The sequence below is a fragment of the Podarcis tiliguerta genome, assembly GCF_965153285.1.
Source record: "Podarcis tiliguerta genome assembly, chromosome: 14".
Taxonomy (NCBI): Eukaryota; Metazoa; Chordata; class Lepidosauria; order Squamata; family Lacertidae; genus Podarcis; species Podarcis tiliguerta.
Window position 1 is genome coordinate 17,333,526 of NC_139547.1, and position 18,510 is coordinate 17,352,035.

The 18,510-nt window shown below is 46.5% G+C and overlaps 1 protein-coding gene across 6 annotated transcripts in view; it reads right to left on the reverse strand.

Moving 5' to 3' along the window:
* CEMIP (cell migration inducing hyaluronidase 1) overlaps window positions 1–18,510 on the reverse strand; it is a 168,265-nt gene that overhangs the window by 23,327 nt on the left and 126,428 nt on the right. For all 6 annotated transcript variants that reach the window (XM_083411833.1, XM_083411831.1, XM_083411832.1 and 3 more), the window contains 4 exons: window positions 11,057–11,232; window positions 9,640–9,849; window positions 2,965–3,170; window positions 566–635 (listed from right to left, as the gene is read on the reverse strand). In XM_083411833.1, coding sequence (XP_083267959.1) covers window positions 566–635; window positions 2,965–3,170; window positions 9,640–9,849; window positions 11,057–11,232 — 662 coding nt within the window. The remainder of the gene's footprint in view (window positions 1–565; window positions 636–2,964; window positions 3,171–9,639; window positions 9,850–11,056; window positions 11,233–18,510) is intronic.

Sequence of the window (18,510 nt, forward strand, 5' to 3'; positions counted from 1 at the left end):
CTGCTAGGTTGGCAGGAGCAGGGACCGAGCAACAGGAGCTCACCCCGTTGCGGGGATTCGAACCACCGACCTTCTGATCAGCAAGTCCTAGGCTCTGTGGTTTAACCCACAGCGCCACCCACGTCCCTCGGGGAGTTCCATTACACAGCCAAAAGTCCTCACAGTAATGGAACGGGTCATTTAATGCTTCTAATTGTGCTCCGAGATCTCACACAAGGCAGGTGGAAAAGAAATGAGTCAGGATTTTGTTTCCACCCCAAAGTGTATTAAGGCATTGTGCCTGCTTTTCAGAACAGCCCAAAACAGCTTTAGTTCCATCAGGTACCTGAAGGGTTGTAGTGGGGTGGAGGATTAGAATCCCAATGTTATTCCAGCTGGAGTCATAGAACTGTAAAGTTGGAAGGGCCCCCAGGGGTCATCTAGGCGCCCAACCCCCTGCAATGCAGGAATCTCAAAATGTGGTCCCCCATCCAATTTGAAACCATACCAGACCCTGCTCAGCTCTGTAAATGCGCTGGCATTTTTATTGCTGCACCACTAGGCAATTGTCTCCCTTTGTACTCACTTCGGATCCTGCAGCCGCACAGTTTATAAGGTTGTTGTGTGGGTTGGCCAGCCAGAAGGTAGAGACTGCACTGTTGGTTAGATAGGAAAAGACAAGTGTCAACAAAACAAAAACACACAATTCCCAAATGGAGTCTGCAGAGGGACAGGCATTACAGTCGTGCCTTGGAAGTCGAATGGAATCTGTTCCGGAAGTCCGTTCGACTTTCAAAACGTTCAGAAACCAAGGCACGGCTTCCGATTGGCTGCAGGAAGCTCCTGCAGCCAATCAGAAGCTCAGGAAGCCTCGTCTGACATTCGGGTTCCAAAGAACATTCGCAAACCAGAACAGTCACTTCCAAGTTTGTGGCATTCGGGAGCCAAAACGTCCGAATACCAAGGCGTTTGGGATCTAAGGTACAACTGTATAATTAATCAAACGAAGCCAGGTTATATAACTGAGCAGAGAAGTTTTCCTTTACAGAACAGAGTAACTTTGATTTCTCTCTCTCTCTTACCACCACCATGGAAAAGAGCCTTAGTAAAATGGCAGGACACCTGCTTTGCCTGCAGAAGGTCCGGGATTCAATCCCTGGCATCTCCAGGAGAGCTGCTGCCAGTCAGTGCAGACAGCACTGAGGCAGATGGACCCATGTTCTGACTCAGCACAAGGCACCTTCCTGTGTCACTGTTACAGCATCCTTGCAGCTGTCACACTTGCGACACAGCCCTGCCTTGAAAGCCTTTAGGAATCCCAGAAGGAATTTCTATGGCTATGAAACTATCCTATATCAATTACGTTTTATGCCGCGACGAATGTTTCCGCATTTGAGTCAGCAAAAAAAACCCTCTAGGAAGCCCCGAGTTTACTAGGGGTTGGCTTAAGTAAGAACCTGATTGAATTTTCGTGCTTTCATGGTACCTGAAATCCCTGAAGGATTTAAAGGTCCTTGTTTGGCAAACAGCTTGACTTTCATGGTCACTTGCTTGGCCAAGTCCTGGCTGGCACTGAAATTATCTCACATACTGCCTATTTCCCAGGATTCACATGGCTCTTAAAACATAATGCTATAAAATGTGTCTGTTTGCAGCCCAACTCCCTTTTTGAAAAGAATATATCGTTTTGCTCAAATCTCATACACAATCCTGCCATGAAATTGAGATATAGTTTGCACGTAACACTGAGCCAAACCACAGCTAGGAGTGCATGTATGAGCACGGGTACTTGCAAGGAAAAAATACACACACCTGCTTTGCTTGGTCCTGAAAGACCTACGTTGGGTCCCAGTATGTTTCCGAGCACAATTCAAAGTGTTGGTGTTGACCTTTAAAGCCCTAAATGGCCTCAGCCCAGTATCCCCAAAGGAGTGTCTCCACCCCCATCGTTCCGCCCGGACGCTGAGGTCCAGCTCCGAGGGCCTTCTGGCAGTTCCCTCACTGCGAGAAGCAAAGCTACAGGGAACCAGGCAGAGGGCCTTCTCGGTAGTGGCACCTGCCCTGTGGAACGCCCTCCCACCAGATGTCAAAGAGAAAAACAACTACCTGACATTTAGAAGACATCTGAAGGCAGCCCTGTTCAGGGAAGTTTTTAATGTGTGACATTTTAATGTATTTTTAATCTTTGTTGGAAGCCGCCCAGAGTGGCTCCTCCATGATTTGGCTTGGTGTTCTATCCAAATCTGGGCTCTTGGCTTATCTTGATCCAGATGAGTTACAAGCTGTAGATAAGGTTTGCTCTTGACTCATGGCTTGTCTAGAGCATGACAAACCACAAAACCAGCCATATCAACACATGGCTTAGCTCACAGCAGCAGGACTGGAGGAGGATTAAAGTGGCAGAGATTTTTCCTGCAAGTATCTGGATGCTTGCAGAATTATACTTAGCCATACTTAGGCTTAACGTTACTTACAGAACTGTCCCATTAATTTGTTAGTCTTTGTGGCTGCCAGTGTAGATCACAACACATTTTACGTTGCAGCCCAGGGGTGGATTTACACACAGATGCACAGTGGAAATTTAGGCGATTTCTCTTTTCAAGCAAGGTATAGGCAGGACAGATCCTGAAGCTGAGGCTCCAATACTTTGGCCACCTCATGAGAAGAGAAGACTCCCTGGAAAAGACCCTGATGTTGGGAAAGATGGAGGGCACAAGGAGAAGGGAACGACAGAGGACGAGATGGTGGGACAGTGTTCTCAAAGCTACCAACATGAGTTTGACCAAACTGTGGGAGGCAGTGGAAGACAGGAGTGCCTGGCGTGCTCTGGTCCATGGGGTCACGAAGAGTCGGACATGACTAAATGACTAAGCAACAATAATAGGAATAAAAAGCTTCCCAGTGGGATGTAATGGTACACTAAGATACACCAGGCAAATCAGTTCTATAAGCCAAAGGAAATTAGAAGTTCATTTTTTGACTCACTTGCAGTCCTGTCTAGGTTTGGGGATGTATCCTGGGTAAGCGCCTTCTGTGATTGTCTTGCACATCCTTGTGTCTCGGTCAGAGGGCAGCAACGTGCTGGGTTTCACCAAGAGTCCAAGGCAGTGGTCAAAAGTATTGCGTACCTCAGGGCCATCTTCGGTAAAAAAGCAGTGTCCCAGCGTGTCGTACCCAACAACATCCTTGACCTGTGGACATAAAAAAGGGAGAGGGCATGGATACGAGGCTGGTCTTCCTAGATGCCCAGAACAGCACCTTGCCTGGACGTAATTGTGAGGTTCATGGCATTAATGATGTTCAACTTAAAAACAACCTGTGAAACAATGCCAAGAGTATCTAATGCTGGGTTAGGCAACCTAAGGCTGGATGCGGCCCAATCACCTTCTCAATCCGGCCCGTGGACGGTCCGGGAATCAGCATGTTTTTACATGAGTAAATGAGGGTTATTGTATTTTAATATTCTGTTGGAAGCCACCCAGAGTGGCTGGGGAAACCCAGCCAAATGGACGGGGTATAAATAATAAAATATTATTAATATTATTATTATGAGTAGAAGGTGTGCTTTTATTTAAAATGCATCTCTGGGTTATTTGTGGGGCATAGGAATTCATTCATTCCCCCCCCCCCCGCCCCAAAATATAGTCTGGCCCACTACATGGTCTGAGGGATGGTGGACCAGCCCACAGCTGAAAAAGGTTTCTGACCCCTGATTTAACGGGACAGGATCGTGGGAAGCTAACTTATACTGGGCCACATCCAAACTATGCATTAACAACACTTTTAACAGTCCTGGCTTCTCTCCCCAAGAATCCTGGGAACTATAGCTTGCCTGAGCCACAATTCTCAACACCTTAACAAACTACACTTCCCATGATTCTTTGGGGGGGGGAACCATGTTGTGGATGCAACCTTTGTAGATCCAGCCTTTGAGTATCTACTCTGGCTTGCAGCGGCTTGGGCAAAGTCTCTCTTATCACCTGCAAGCTGATCCTTTTTAACTCAATGTCCCAATGAGGACTTTCTGCATGCAATGGACATCCCTGAGATAAAAGGAACCTTGAAAAAGGAAAGGAGGTACCATCTATAGCTTGTCTACATTACGGTTTGGACACATTTCTTCTTAAACCAGTTTAAGGCTAAAAACAGAGGCAAGTCATTACATCTTATTTCCATCAGAGATGAAGGCGGGATGATTCAGATCAGCCGATGATGATTCAGATCAGTGTACCATTTCACTGTAGGAGTGCATCACGCTCATTTCGAAGGGGTTGACACGCACAAGGGTTTTCTTGCATCTGCATGTTGTTGGCTGATGCCAAGTGTGTCCCTGAGCATGTACTAAGAGCCCTTCATTGACTTCATTGCCACTGTAATCAGGAATCCACATTGCAACATGTGAAAACCACGTCTGAGAAGAGCATCAGTGTTATGTACTGAGTTGAATAGGATCCAAAAGGCAACAGTCTGATTGGTCCTAGAACAATAGGATTCAGAATGCAGCAGTCTGATTGGTCCACAGGAGCCACCCAAGCCAGCTCCAGGTGGATGGGAATCCGCAACCTGATTGGCCTACAGGAGAATCCTGGAATTAGCCAATCTCGTGGGGCCCATTGTGTAAGTAATGTACGGTATATAAGGCAGACATTATGGGGGAACTTCCGTTCCTCCTCACCACTATGAGCTGAATAAAGAGCATGAAATCCACTCTCGACTCCGAGTAAATTTCAATCAGGATGCCCCTAGATTTGCTGGGAATATAAATATATTTAAATCACTTTCTGTGCATGCACATATAAGCTGGCATGGCTTTAAATCAGAGAGTTTATAAATGCTGGACTCCTAAATTCAGGGGCGGACTTCATATGGCATTTGTCCTTTCCAGCAAAGGAGCATCATCAATCTCAAACTGAATTAATGACACCAGATGCAAGCATTGCTGCAGCTAGCGGGCCCTCATGCGTATTCCTCAGAGTATTATCCACCATAAATCTATAGAGTATGCCAATAGTTTCTGGCATGACATACTCCCTGCGTTCATCCAGCCCCCTCCACAACAAGCCTTGGTATAAATCAGGCCAGAATTTAATGTTGTGGCTCAGCAGATTGTAGCACACACATTTGCAAAGTAATGAGGAAAGCAGAATGTGGTGGGCTTTTAATGCACTGCTGCTGGCGAGAGTATTATTTCAGACGTTTTTACATGCAAAAGGTGGCATGAGCCCAAGCCTATCTAGATTTGCTCCACTAGCAGAGGATGCAATTATGTAAGATCATTTAAATACAAGATTAGCTAGCCCCTTACAGGCTTTGCAATCCGGATAGTCGCAGACAAGCTAAGGGGTGGGCAGAGATCCACATCTTTTCAATGCATCTTATGGTTGAAATGCTGACTATATATTTATTATATCGTTTCTGCTGCAATAATTTTGTCAGCGCTTTCACATCCAAATCCCTAAACTGTTTTACTTGGAGAACAGCCCTGCTATTTTGGTGGAACCAGTTCCCCAAGTAAGAGCGGCGATTCCATATGCATCTATATGACAGTAGGAGCTGTTCGACAGTGGAATTTGCTGCCAAGGAGTGTGGCGGAGTCTCCTTCTTTGGAGGTCTTTAAGCAGAGGCTTGACAACCATATGTCAGGAGTGCTCTGATGGTGTTTCCTGCTTGGCAGGGGGTTGGACTCGATGGCCATTGTGGTCTCTTCCAACTCTATGATTCTATGATTCTATAACTTGCACAAGATCCTCGGGTAAATACTGTTTTACTCAGGAGTAATCCCAACCGGAGGGACGCGGGTGGCGCTGTGGGTAAAAGCCTCAGCGCCTAGGGCTTGCCGATTGAAAGGTCGGCGGTTCGAATCCCCGCGGCGGGGCACGCTCCCGTCGTTCGGTCCCAGCGCCTGCCAACCTAGCAGTTCGAAAGCACCCCTGGGTGCAAGTAGATAAATAGGGACCGCTTACTGGCGGGAAGGTAAACGGCGTTTCCGTGTGCTGCGCTGGCTCGCCAGATGCGGCTTTGTCACGCTGGCCACGTGACCCGGAAGTGTCTCCGGACAGCGCTGGCCCCCGGCCTATAGAGTGAGATGGGCGCACAACCCTAGAGTCTGTCAAGACTGGCCCATACGGGCAGGGGTACCTTTACCTTTAATCCCAACCGAGTCCAATGAGGCTTACTCCCACAAATGTTGTGTTATCCTCTGCCGGCAGTTAGATACACACAGGTGTAAAAAGAAAGAGAGAGAAAGTGGTATGCAAGGAGGTCAAATGGCAACAAAATGCAAAAAGAACAGGCTGTGCACATCCGATTACATCTCAAAATGGATGTAAAATAAGAGCAGCGACCAGAAAATCCCTTGAGGTAGCTGCTTTCTTCATTCCTATCAACTTGACCATGTTTCCTTCCCCATTTCTTGCTTTTTGGCTGTGGAAGTGCCAAGGAAGGAACATGGCTCCTGACCAGAATTTCTTTGAACTAAATATAATTTTGCTCCTTGGAAAAGGGCAAAAATGAGAAGCTGGACGCTTCCAAGTCCTCTAAAACCGACCCGCCCATTTGAGCCACTGCAATGTCACACTCTGAATATTTGAGTTGGCAGTGGCAGCAGCACCCTGAAAAAAAAATCGATCTGTGCAGGATCAGGGCTTAAAATTAGAATCACTGATGAGGGTTTGGATTGGCCCATGTTAATCAGCAGCTGTGCGGCCGCTGCAGAAGAAGTATTTATGGAACCATAACCAGGATGCGTGGGACGCGTGGGCCCTGTGGGTTAAACCACAGAGCCTAGGACTTGTTGATCAGAAGGTCAGCAGTTCGAATCCCCGTGACGGGGTGAGCTCCTGTTGCTCAGTCCCTGCTCCTGCCAACCTAGCAGTTTGAAAGCACACCAGTGCAAGTAGATAAATAGGTACCGCTCCGGCGGGAAGGTAAACAGGGTTTCCGTGCGCTGCTCTGGTTTGCCAGAAGCGGCTTAGTCATGCTGGCCACATGACCCAGAAGCTGTACACCGGCTTTCTCGGCCAATAAAGCGAGATGAGCACCACAACCCCAGAGTCGGTCACGACTGGACCTAATGGTCAGGGATCCCTTTACCTTTACCTTTAACCAGGATGCTTTCTACCACTTAACAGGCCTCTGGCCATCCTTGCTTTGCAGTTAATATGTCCATTAGGTTCCTTGCTCATCTGACATGCTACTCTCCCCATGTGGCTACAAATCGGAAAGCAGCTGTAGTAACACGAACAGGAACATAGACTCTGATCTATGGCAAATTAATAAATGCTAATCTAAGAAGAACCCTCTCTCCTAACACTAGAATCTGTAGACATGCAAGGTTGGAAGTTTCAGGACAGACAAAGGGAAAGACTTCTGAATGCAGCACACAGTTAAACTTTGGAACTCCTTGCCACAAGAGGCAGCGGTAGCCAAAAACGAAGATGCCTTTAAAAGAGGATTAGACAAATCCATAGAGGGGAAGCCTGTCCCATCATTGCTATCCTCTGCCTCCATGGTTTAAGCAAGCCTATCCAGAATATTTATGTTTGATTTTAGCATATTGTTGATTTTAATTTTTTAAAACTGATAATTTCATTGTTTCATTCCCTTTGTAAACTGCTTTGTGGTGTGTGTTTTTCACAGGCATATGATATTTAATTTTTATGAAGTAAATAATAAAAATGTAGAAGGAAACGCAGCTAAAATCCTTGTAGCCAGGGGTTGTTGTTGTTTTAAAAAAACCTGAATATGAATCAAGCCATCACCATTAAAAAACACAGATAAAAATCAATAAAACTTTAAAAACAATTATAGCTGCCCACTCTACATGTCTGGATAGGCTTGCAAAAACAAGAAAGTTCCCAGCTGCCTCTAAAATATTATTGCTATTTTTATTTCTTACCCTACAGGTCTGAGGGTTGATCACAACAATTAAAAGAATCAAATATTAAAAACAATTAAAACAGATTTCAATCAAGAGAAGAGGGTGAGTTCTAAACAAAAACCAGCGTAAAGAGAATATGGTAAAGAGGAGTGTCTCCCACATGTTATGAAAACTATGAGGAAAGTTCCAGAAACACCTCTTTGAGGGAGGAATTCCACAGTTCAGGGACTGCTACTCTCCAGGGCAATGCAATCATCTGGGCTGCCGCCACCCCAAACTTCAGAGGGCAATGGGGCTACAAGGAACCAAGAGGGCAAGGGTTTCCTGCCTAATTTCAAGAGGCAAGGAGTTCCATAGCACGGCTCCTGCCACACTACAGGATTGATGCCTTACAAATAATAATAATAATTTATTATTTATACCCCGCCCACCTGGCTGGGTTTCCCCAGCCACTCTAGGCGGCTCCCAACAGAATATTAAAACATGATAAACCACCAAACATTAAAAACTTCCCTAAACTGGGCTGCCTTCAGATGTTTTCTAAAAGTCAGATAGTTGTTTATTTCCTTGACATCTGATGGGAGGGCGTTCCACGGAGCAGGCGCCACCACCGAGAAGGCCCTCTGCCTGGTTCCCTGTAACCTCACTTCTCACAGTCAGGGAACTGCCAGAAGGCCCTCGGTGCTGGACCTCAGTGTCTGGGCTGAACGATGGAGGTGGAGAAGCTCCTTCAGGTATACTGGGCTGAGGTAGTTTAGGGCTTTAAAAGTCAGCACCAACACTTTGAATTGTGCTCAGAAACGTACTGGGAGCTAATGTAGGTCTTTCAGGACTGGTGTGATATGGTCTCGGCGGTCACTCCCTTTGCAAATTCAGTTGCAAAGGCCAGCCTAAAAAATACGGCTTTCAAAAGATGTCTGAAAAAACTGGTAGGGAGTTTTGCAGGGCAAGGGCTACCAAAAGGAAAGCTTAGCCTAGGGGTCAGCAAACTTTTTCAGCCATGGGGCGGTCCACCGTCCCTCAGACCATGTGATGGCATGGACTATATTTTTTTTTTGGGGGGGGGGGAATGAACTAATTCCTATACCCCACAAATAACTCAGAGATGCATTTTAAATAAAAGGACACATTCTACTCATGTAAAAACACGCTGATTCCTGGACTGTCCGCGGGCCAGATTTAGAAGGCAATTGGGCCGGATCCGGCAGCAAGGCCTTAGTTTGCCTACCTCTGGGCTTAGCCCCTAGTGAAGGCCAGCCATACCTCAGGGACACATGGCACCACCTGAAGTGCCCCATCAGAGCATCTCAGTGATTGTTTTGCTGCATTAGGAACAGTGGCGTAGCGTGGGTTGTCAGCACCCGGGGCAAGGCAAGTAATTTGCGCCCCCCCCCGCTGCACTGTCCCTCCCCCAGATAGTCCCTCGCTCTCTCTCTGCACCGCACCGCACGCCTGGCACCCTCCCCTCCACAGTGGGCGGCGACCCGGCGGCTCGGATCGGATTCGCACAGCCAGCACTGCAGTGAGAGAGAGTGAGTTAGCCAGGTAGGGGCAGAGAGCTGCGAGTGCGAGCGCGCCCTCCCCCAGATGTTGCGCCCGGTGCGGCCGGCCCCCCCCCTGCTGCACCCCCCACGCTACGCCACTGATTAGGAACCAGCCCTTCTGGTACTTTGGCCCCAAGTTATTGAAGTTATTTTGCGCCTAGGTAGACCTGCAGACCAGCGGCACCAACACTTTGAATTGTGCTGGAAGGGGTGGTGAACAAATCTCAAGTTTCTTACCAGCAGACCATTGGAGCCATGGATGGTGACACAGCGAGAAAAGGCATGGTGGATGGAGATGTCTTTCACGTAGGTAGGAGGGTGGTAGCCGCCCTTCTCATCCACATCTCCGGACATGTGGAAGTGGATTGGGTAGTGCCCCAGTGACTGCTGGCCCATGTGTTTCAGTTCAATTCCTTCCATGTGGACAGACTTAAATCCAAGGCCAAGCTAGAGAACAACACACACACACACCATCATCATCAATCTGCGGGTTCGAAACTTGTGCAAGGCGCTTTCAGTGTTGTTTTCATTTGCCAAACGAGTGTGACCCAGCGCTTTTAAGGCCACATCTGCACTATACATTTAAAGTGGTATCAAACCACTTCAAGCACTCGTCGCTTCCTCCAAAGAATTCTGGGAAGCTTAGTTGTTATACTGACAGTTCTTAGGAGACCCATTGAAACTAATGGATCTTGAGTAGAACACTGGATGCAATCCAACAAGGACATAGGAAACTCCCTTATACTGAACCAGACCATCTAGCTGTCAGCCTACACTCGAGTAGGACCCTGGCAGACACACATGCCCGACTGGCATGTTCTCTCCCTCCTGGTCGATCGTTCGGGAGCTTCAAAAGCTTTCTTCTGCCCAAACATCACAGCGATCAATGCCAACAGACATCGGCACACTTAGGGATCCACAGAGTTTGCGCATTTCACGTGACAGACCTCAGCAACTCAGCATTTTGGCTAATCTACTTTATTTACATATAAACACACACGGAGCACTGCAACATGGCTCCCTCTCTCTCTAGCATCAGAGAGCAGAGAGAATGAACAAAGGACAATAGTCCCACTTCACGGAACACAGTGACACAAACATCCTGTCTCTATCACTTCCCACTTTGTGGAGTCAAAACATATACCATCATGTGAAAGACAACAATCCTATGACTGCAATCACGGAACAGGAATTCTAACACTAGCTCAGTACTGGGTCCATCTAGCTGATGTACTCTCTACATTGAAAGGCAGGAGCCCTTGGGGATTTCAGACAAGGAATTTAACCTACAACCTTCTGCATGCAAAGCAGATGCTCTACCACTGAGCTTTCCACCCAAACTTTATATTTTTTTGCTTTTTAGAATTGTTTACTATTGTTTTGTACACAGCTTAGGAGACTGCTGTTTGGTACAAAAGGCCACATGAGTATAGGAGCTGCATAAATAAATTCTCATCTTGAAAAGTATTGCACATAGATCTATTGGCACGATTGTACCCACACTACATAAAATTTCTGCCACCAACATAAAGTCTGAGATTGGATATGTTAGATACAAGTGCTCAATGTAATGTCAGACTCCCCCAGCCACATGGAAGAAATGTCCCAGCACAGGGGTGAAAAAACCCAGCAAAACATGGACACCAAGCGATACCTTGATATGGCCTCCAAAGGTGTCAAAATCAAAGAAGGAACACAGGTCACTGTTGTAATTGTAGCATTCCTTGGCCATCTCTCCCATCACGAGAATGTTGCGACTTAGCAAGCCTACTTCTGCTCTCATGTCCACTCCATCGATCACCTCTCCCGTGTGAAGGTAGTTTGCTTTCCCTAAAGGGGCAGGAAACGAAAATTCGCCATTAACAAATCCATTCTCTAACGTCTATTTATTTCAATTTGAATTTCAATTTTTTTTTTATTCCACAGGATTTATATACTGTTTAATTGACCACAAAGCAGTCAGCAAACATAACAAAGCAATGAAATTATCAGAAAAATAGGCACCCGCCAGATCAATAGCCCTTTGATTTGTTGGCATCTTGATTCCATACTTCCAAGTTTGACTGTTCCAGCTATTCCAATGTGATGCCACAGAACAGGGGCCAGCAAACTTTTTCAGCAGGGGGCCATTCCACTGCCCTTCAGACCTTGTGCAGGGCTGGACTATATTTTGAGGGGGGGGGAATGAACGAATACCTATGCCCCACAAATAACCCAGAGATGTATTTTAAATAAAAGCACACGTTCTACTCATGTAAAAACATGCTGATCCGTCCATGGGCTGAATTTACAAGGTGATTGGGCCAGATCCGACCCCTGGGCCTTAGTTTACCTACCCATGCCACAGAACTTCAGGGGTCTTTACAGCTTAAGTGCACTGCTAGGAACCTTACATAATTTCAAAAATCGGTCCAGCTGATGATAGGAGGCTGCTTCGTACAGAGTCAGACAACTGGTCCCTCTCATTCAGCTTCCTCTGCTTCTGGGGTGAGCCACCCTATGGCCCTCCAGGTGTTCCTGAACACCTATCAGCCCCAGACAGCACAGCCAAAATTCAGAGATGATGGGAGTTGTAGTCCAGGAACAGATGGAGGACACCACAGGGACTACCCACTAGTCTACACTGAACAGCAGCAGCTCTTCGGGGTTTTCTGGAAGATGTCTCTTCCAGCCCTACCAGGAGATGCCAGTGATGGAAGCCTTCTGCATACAGAGCATGTGTTCTACCGCTGGGCTATTATTGTTTTATAAAGGCAAAGGTAAAGGGACCCCTGACCATGAGGTCCAGTTGTGGCCGACTCTGAGGTTGCAGCGCTCATCTCGCTTTATTGGCCAAGGAAGCTGGCGTACAGCTTCCGGGTCATGTGGCCAGCATGACTAAGCCGCTTCTGGCAAACCAGAGCAGCGCATGGAAACGCCGTTTACCTTCCCGCTGGAGCGGTACCTATTTATCTACTCCACTTTGACGTGCTTTCGAACTGCTAGCTTAGCAGGAGCAGGGACAGAGCAATGGGAGCTCACCCCATGTTGCAAATTGCCCAGAATGGGTGGAGCAACCCAGTCAGATGGGCAGCATATACAGAAATCATCATCGCCACCACCACTATGAATGTTCACTGCAAAGTAAGTTAATTAATTTACAAGTGTACACACATAGGATTGCAGCTTACATATTGCAGTTCATACACAAATGCAAACACACACATACATGAATGATTCTTTTCCTGCTTCTTCCCCTCACCCTCTACAAACCAGAGACTTTTTAAACTTCTCCCTCCTCCATATGTCACTGTGTCTTTTACACACAGACACACCATGTCTTCCCTGATTCAGCTGTTTTGCAATGGGGGGTGGGGGAGGAAGGAAGCAGGAAGAGATTATCTTACTGCCCACATTCTGAACTGGTCCAGTAAAAACAAGCAATACACTCATTAAATAAATGCTGCGCTCAAAGAGCATATATGTTTTACACTTGCAGATATTTTCTTTCGGGAGAGGCGTGCGCACTCAACATTTATAACTGGAAACTAATGCCAAAAGCTCAGAAACAGCCAAGTCAGAATTGTTCCTTGCAAAGAAGATATAGGAGAAGGGTTATCTGCTTTAAAACAAGAAAACAGGCAGAATTGCCCATCAGTTTTACGAGGAGGAATGAATATTTCAATGTGCCTGGAAGCTGCTATGCAACTCTCTGGGACTGCCATTCAGTGGCAGGGACGCGGGTGGCGCTGTGGTCTAAACCACTGAGCCTCTTGGGCTTGCTGATCGTAAGGCCGACAGTTCGAATCCATGCGACGGGGGTAGGCTCCTGTTGCTTTGTCCCAGCTCCTGCCAACCTAGCAGTTCGAAAGCATACCAGATAAATAGGTACCACTGTGGTGGGAAGGTAAGCAGCGTTTTCATGCGCTCTGGCTTCCATCACGGAGTTTTGTTGCTGTTTAGTCATGCTGGACAGATGAAAAGAAATGCTGTCGGTGGACAAATGCTGGCTCCCTTGGCCTGAAAGTGGAGATGAGCTCTGCACCCCATAGTCAAATTCAACTGGACTGAACTGCCCAGGAGTCCTTTATCTTTACCTTTTCACCATTCAGTGGCAACCCACTGCAGAATCGCCATCAGTGAGAGGCGATGAGCTTCAGCACATGGTTTTGCCCTAACTGCAACCATGTTCATGGGCTCGGTGTTTTTAGTCCTCCATCACAGAACAAGGATGGGTGTTGTAGCCCCATCTGAGTTCCGTCGCCAAGCAAGCAGGGGCTAGGGGTCTCTGAGGAACTATTGCCTGAGAGCAGAACCCACACACAAAGTCTCACAGTCCAGAAGTCAGGGAGTCCAGATGATCATAGACTCGAGGGTCCAGATAGGAAGCAGGAAGCAGCAAGGTAGGACCAGGAACTATAAGAGTTGTTTGCAGCATCTGACTGCTGCTGAGAGCTCTGTTTAAGAAGGCTGAAGCCAGCTGGTTCTCACCAGTGCCTTCTCCTCTTGTGTCCTTGAAGCCTGATCAGCTGCAGGTGGAGTCACTCCCCCTTCAGGCTGCTGTTCAGCAGGGAAAGGTGAATCCTGGCCCATGACAGTGGGGAAACTCTGGTGAGCAAGCCAATTTTTGCCCACCAGCCATTTCCCTCAAACCATGCCCATCTGTCATCAGTTGACACCATTGCCAAACTGTTCCCTTCAGGGAAAGAGCTGGAAAAGCAGAGAGCAGGGCTGAACTGTCCGCTTATCCTGCCTGGTTTTGCTTTGCCAGGGCATTTCTTGTGAGGAACACGCTGGTGAAGCAGACCCCACAACCCTCAACACCACCTCACAGGTCAACTTTGAAAGGAGGACAGGACTTCCCAGCTATCAGTCAGCTGATACCACCAGATGATTGACATGTAGGTGGCCCCACCCACTTGCCAAGTTTGCCCACCACACTCCCAGGGCCAAAAAGGTTCTTCACTCCTGCCACAGAGGACAATATTCACTTATAGAGGAAACCTAACGATGGCTGCACTTGAAGGACACTACCGAGTGAGGACAAAACCTGTTCCATCTCCCAGGTGGCTCCAACTTGAGACTCAAGCCTGCCATTTAAGCTGTGCAGGCCCACTGTGGTTCCGAATTCTCAAGCCACAGTAGGATGGAACAAAGCGGGTGCGCAGAAGACTCTCTCAATGTGCACAAAGACACTGCAAATTGCCGTCATAGCAGAACGGATGGCGGCTCCACATCTTGGCTACAACATGCCTTCGTGTCACACAAGGAGGGCAGAGGGAGCTATCCCACCCGCTTTGTGATGCAGTTTTCAATGAACGGAGAAGGTGGTATCATTTGATCCTGCTGCGGCTGTTGTTTGCTGAAGCAGATCTGAGCGCAAGGTGTTATCAGATGGAGACCTGGTGGAGCCAGAAAGGGGAGATCCCTGCAAAACTTCATACGGAACTTTGATAAGGAGGGCAAAAGAATTCATCTGTGTCCAGTGGTGCAGATAGTAAATAAAAGCGAGCTTTTCTCCTCTGTAGCTGTTGCTGCTGTCCGTCCATTTTCTGCTGCGGCACCTAGAAGATGGCCTCCCTCGATTCCCAATATCTGCAAGGCCTCATCACTCTCCCCTTTAAAAAAAACCCCCACATTCTTTAAAACATACAGTTTCCTCCAGCCAGCTCAAGTTTTATTATGTGCATACGGTCCACAGACAAAAAGCCTACAAAATTAACTGGAGGGACATACGTGCTTCAAATAATTGGCTATTTGCTCAGGGAGATTATACAGAAATACGTTTTCTGCTGTCAGTTTGCTATGTGTTTTAATCGCAGCAGCGAACAGATTTAGCTATTTTTCACCCTCTGACATAAAGGCCTGGAATCTGCAAATAGAACTGGCATAAAAACCAGAAGACATTCCTGGGTAAGGTTCAAGCAGTGGACAAACAATCACTTAACGTAACCCATTGCAGAAGTTGCATTATTCAATTCAAATGGTCTCCCCCCTCCCCTAACATTTTTTAAATCTCCCACAAGCTCTGACTTATTCTCGATCTTGTCTTGCTGGACAGATGATTTTTATATGGCAGGCCTTCAGATTTAGAATGCTTTCCATGTTTATGCGCCCTGGGATTCTTTGCAACTGTTTTGCATTTTAAGTGCTTTGGAGTGCTGCAGATGCATTGAAGCATTGTGGTTGCAGATGGGGGAGAAATTCGGGTCTGTTCATCTTTGAAGGCAATTCTACCTTAATTCACACTTTTCCAAAAAGCAATATGCAAAGTGAAACACATCTATCCATCAAAATTCACACTCCTCTAAATTTTCCAGTGCAGTTCTGAAGCCAGGTAACGTGTGCAGAAATTGGATACACTAGGTTAAATTGTGCATAGAAATGCATATATTACCGCAAAACATACAAAAACGCATTATATTAGGGGGAACTGCTTTGCAAAAAATGTTCATACAGTGGTACCTTGGGTAAAGTACTTAATTCGTTCTGGAGGTCCATTCTTAACCTGAAACTGTTCTTAACCTGAAGCACCACTTTAGCTAATGGGGCCTCCTGCTGCTGCCATGCTGCCGGAGCCCGATTTCTGTTCTTATCCTGAAGCAAAGTTCTTAACCTGAAGCACTATTTCTGGGTTAGCGGAGTCTGTAATCTGAAGTGTCTGTAACCTGAAGCGTATGTAACCCGAAGTACCACTGTATTAGGCAAAATTGCATACAAACATGGTGGATTGGGAGAAATTTGTGCTGAAATGCAGGTTTCAAAATAATATGGAAATATGGAGCACTGAAAACTGTGGAGGAACGGAGTGAAACCAGTGAGGAACGGAGTGAAACCAGAATTGGTAAGATTCAGTTATCCCTAGGCATGGGGCAAGCTTTCCAAAATAAATGTCTTGGTGATGCTACAAAACTCTTTTTATGAAAGGTACACGTGCCTGGGCTTTAGAATAAAAAGATCTCAGGCTTGCACGGGCTTGGGTTTTATTTAACACCTGCAGAGACATGCTAAGAATGCTAAATGCCAACAAGAATGTTGAATATGCGCTAAGAGAGTTCTATATATAACTAACACACTGAGTGTTTGTTTTCATGTTGTGCTTTTGCTGACTCGGGGGAGATTCAAGATAAGGAAATGGGTCTCAGGTGGCTGCTGTCCTCCGCTGGCCTCTCCTTACGGAGTATTGATACCACATTCATCCCAGACAATAGCTATAAATTGGGTTCCTGGAATGCTTGATGGTAAAACAAACACACCAAGCATGTCTATTTCTGCAGGAGGTTAATTTGGCAATTTATACCACCAGCAGAGAAACTATAAATTTGTTTTGGGGTTTTTTTCCAAAACCAAAAAAAATTAAAAAAAATTACAAACATCAAATTCAAAATCCATATTCATTTTCTAACATAAGCCTATTACATAGATTACCTAAATTAAAATACTGTGGTACCTCGGGTTAAGTACTTAATTTGTTCCGGAGGTCTGTTCTTAACCTGAAACTGTTCTTAACCTGAAGCACCACTTTAGCTAATGCGGCTTCCTGCTGCCGCTGCACGATTTCTGTTCTCATCCTGAAGCAAAGTTCTTAACCTGAGGTACTATTTCTGGGTTAGCGGAGTCTGTAACCTGAAGCGTCTGTAATCTGAAGTGTCTGTAACCCGAGGTACCACAGTATATCTAATTGCTCTAGGCAGTTGCTCTAGAGCCTAGAGAAACTAGAAATTTGTGTGACACACACACAATAATAGCCAAGAACCAGGCTGGGATGTTCAATAGGACTGTCCAGACAGAACCCAAAAATGACTTGTGTTTCCTTCTCCTTCCTCTTCTGGGTCTTGCATTCAGCTTTCTTCATTTCCCTGCTCCTAAAACACCTATTGCCTCCTGCTTCAATCCTATACATCCCCCTTCCTCCTCCTCCTCCTCTTTTGCCCTTACTCAATATTCGCCACGTAAACCCCAGGATCTTCCCACCAGAATAAACGATGCAGAATCAAATGAAATTCTTACTCAGGAACCGGTTCTTGCAAAATCTCGGCATTCTGTCAAATTTACAGCGTTTGCATTACTCACAGCTGAGCAAATTTGCTCCCCCACATTGTCAGGATGTCCCCTTGACTCGGCCAGTTTTAAAAGAGGATTAGTCAAATTCACGGAGGGCAACACTATCATTCATTGCTATAAATGACGGCTGTTTGTACTACCTCTGTTGTCACAGGCAGGTTGCCACTAAAAATCAGTTTGCTTTCACACTCAGACCTCGCTTGTGGGCTTCCCAGACGTATGGCAGCCCATGTCGGCAGTGCTGCTTTTGCCGATTTCCCTTAAAAATAGTTCAAAAATGGCCTTTTTTTGCGATGTTGCCAAAAAGGCTCCACAACTTTTCTGCCCGGATTTTCGCCATTTGAAATATGGCAACTCTACCATAGGCACCTGACCACTGTGAGAACAGGACACTGACAAACTGGAACGTGTCCAGAGGAGGGCAACCAAAATGGTCAAAGGCCTGGAAACGATGCCTTATGAGGAACGGCTAAGGGAGCTGGGCATGTGTAGCCTGGAGAAGAGGAGGTTAAGGGGTGATATGATAGCCATGTTCAAATATATAAAAGGATGTCACATAGAGGAGGGAGAATGGTTGTTTTCTGCTGCTCCAGAGAAGCGGACACGGAGCAATGGATCCAAACTACAAGAAAGAACATTCCACCTAAACATTAGGAAGAACTTCCTGACAGTAAGAGCTGTTCGACAGTGGAATTTGCTGCCAAGGAGTGTGGTGGAGTCTCCTTCTTTGGAGGTCTTTAAGCAGAGGCTTGACAACCATATGTCAGGAGTGCTCAGGGGGTTGGACTCGATGGCCCTTGTGGTCTCTTCCAACTCTATGATTCTATGATTCTATGATGCTCAGTGAGATGGTCCTTTGATCCAGCAGTACTCTTCTTATTTTTGTACAATGAGAGGAATCTGGAGTGGGTGCTGTAATATGGATTACTAGGTACGCACAGTCCCCTTATTGCAGGGGACCTAAATTACCTTGGAACCTCTCCTCATAGAAACTCCACACCATGCCTATTAAAGGGTCTGATCCATGTTGCTTTGCTATGGGGAGAAAAATACACCTGTGTTATA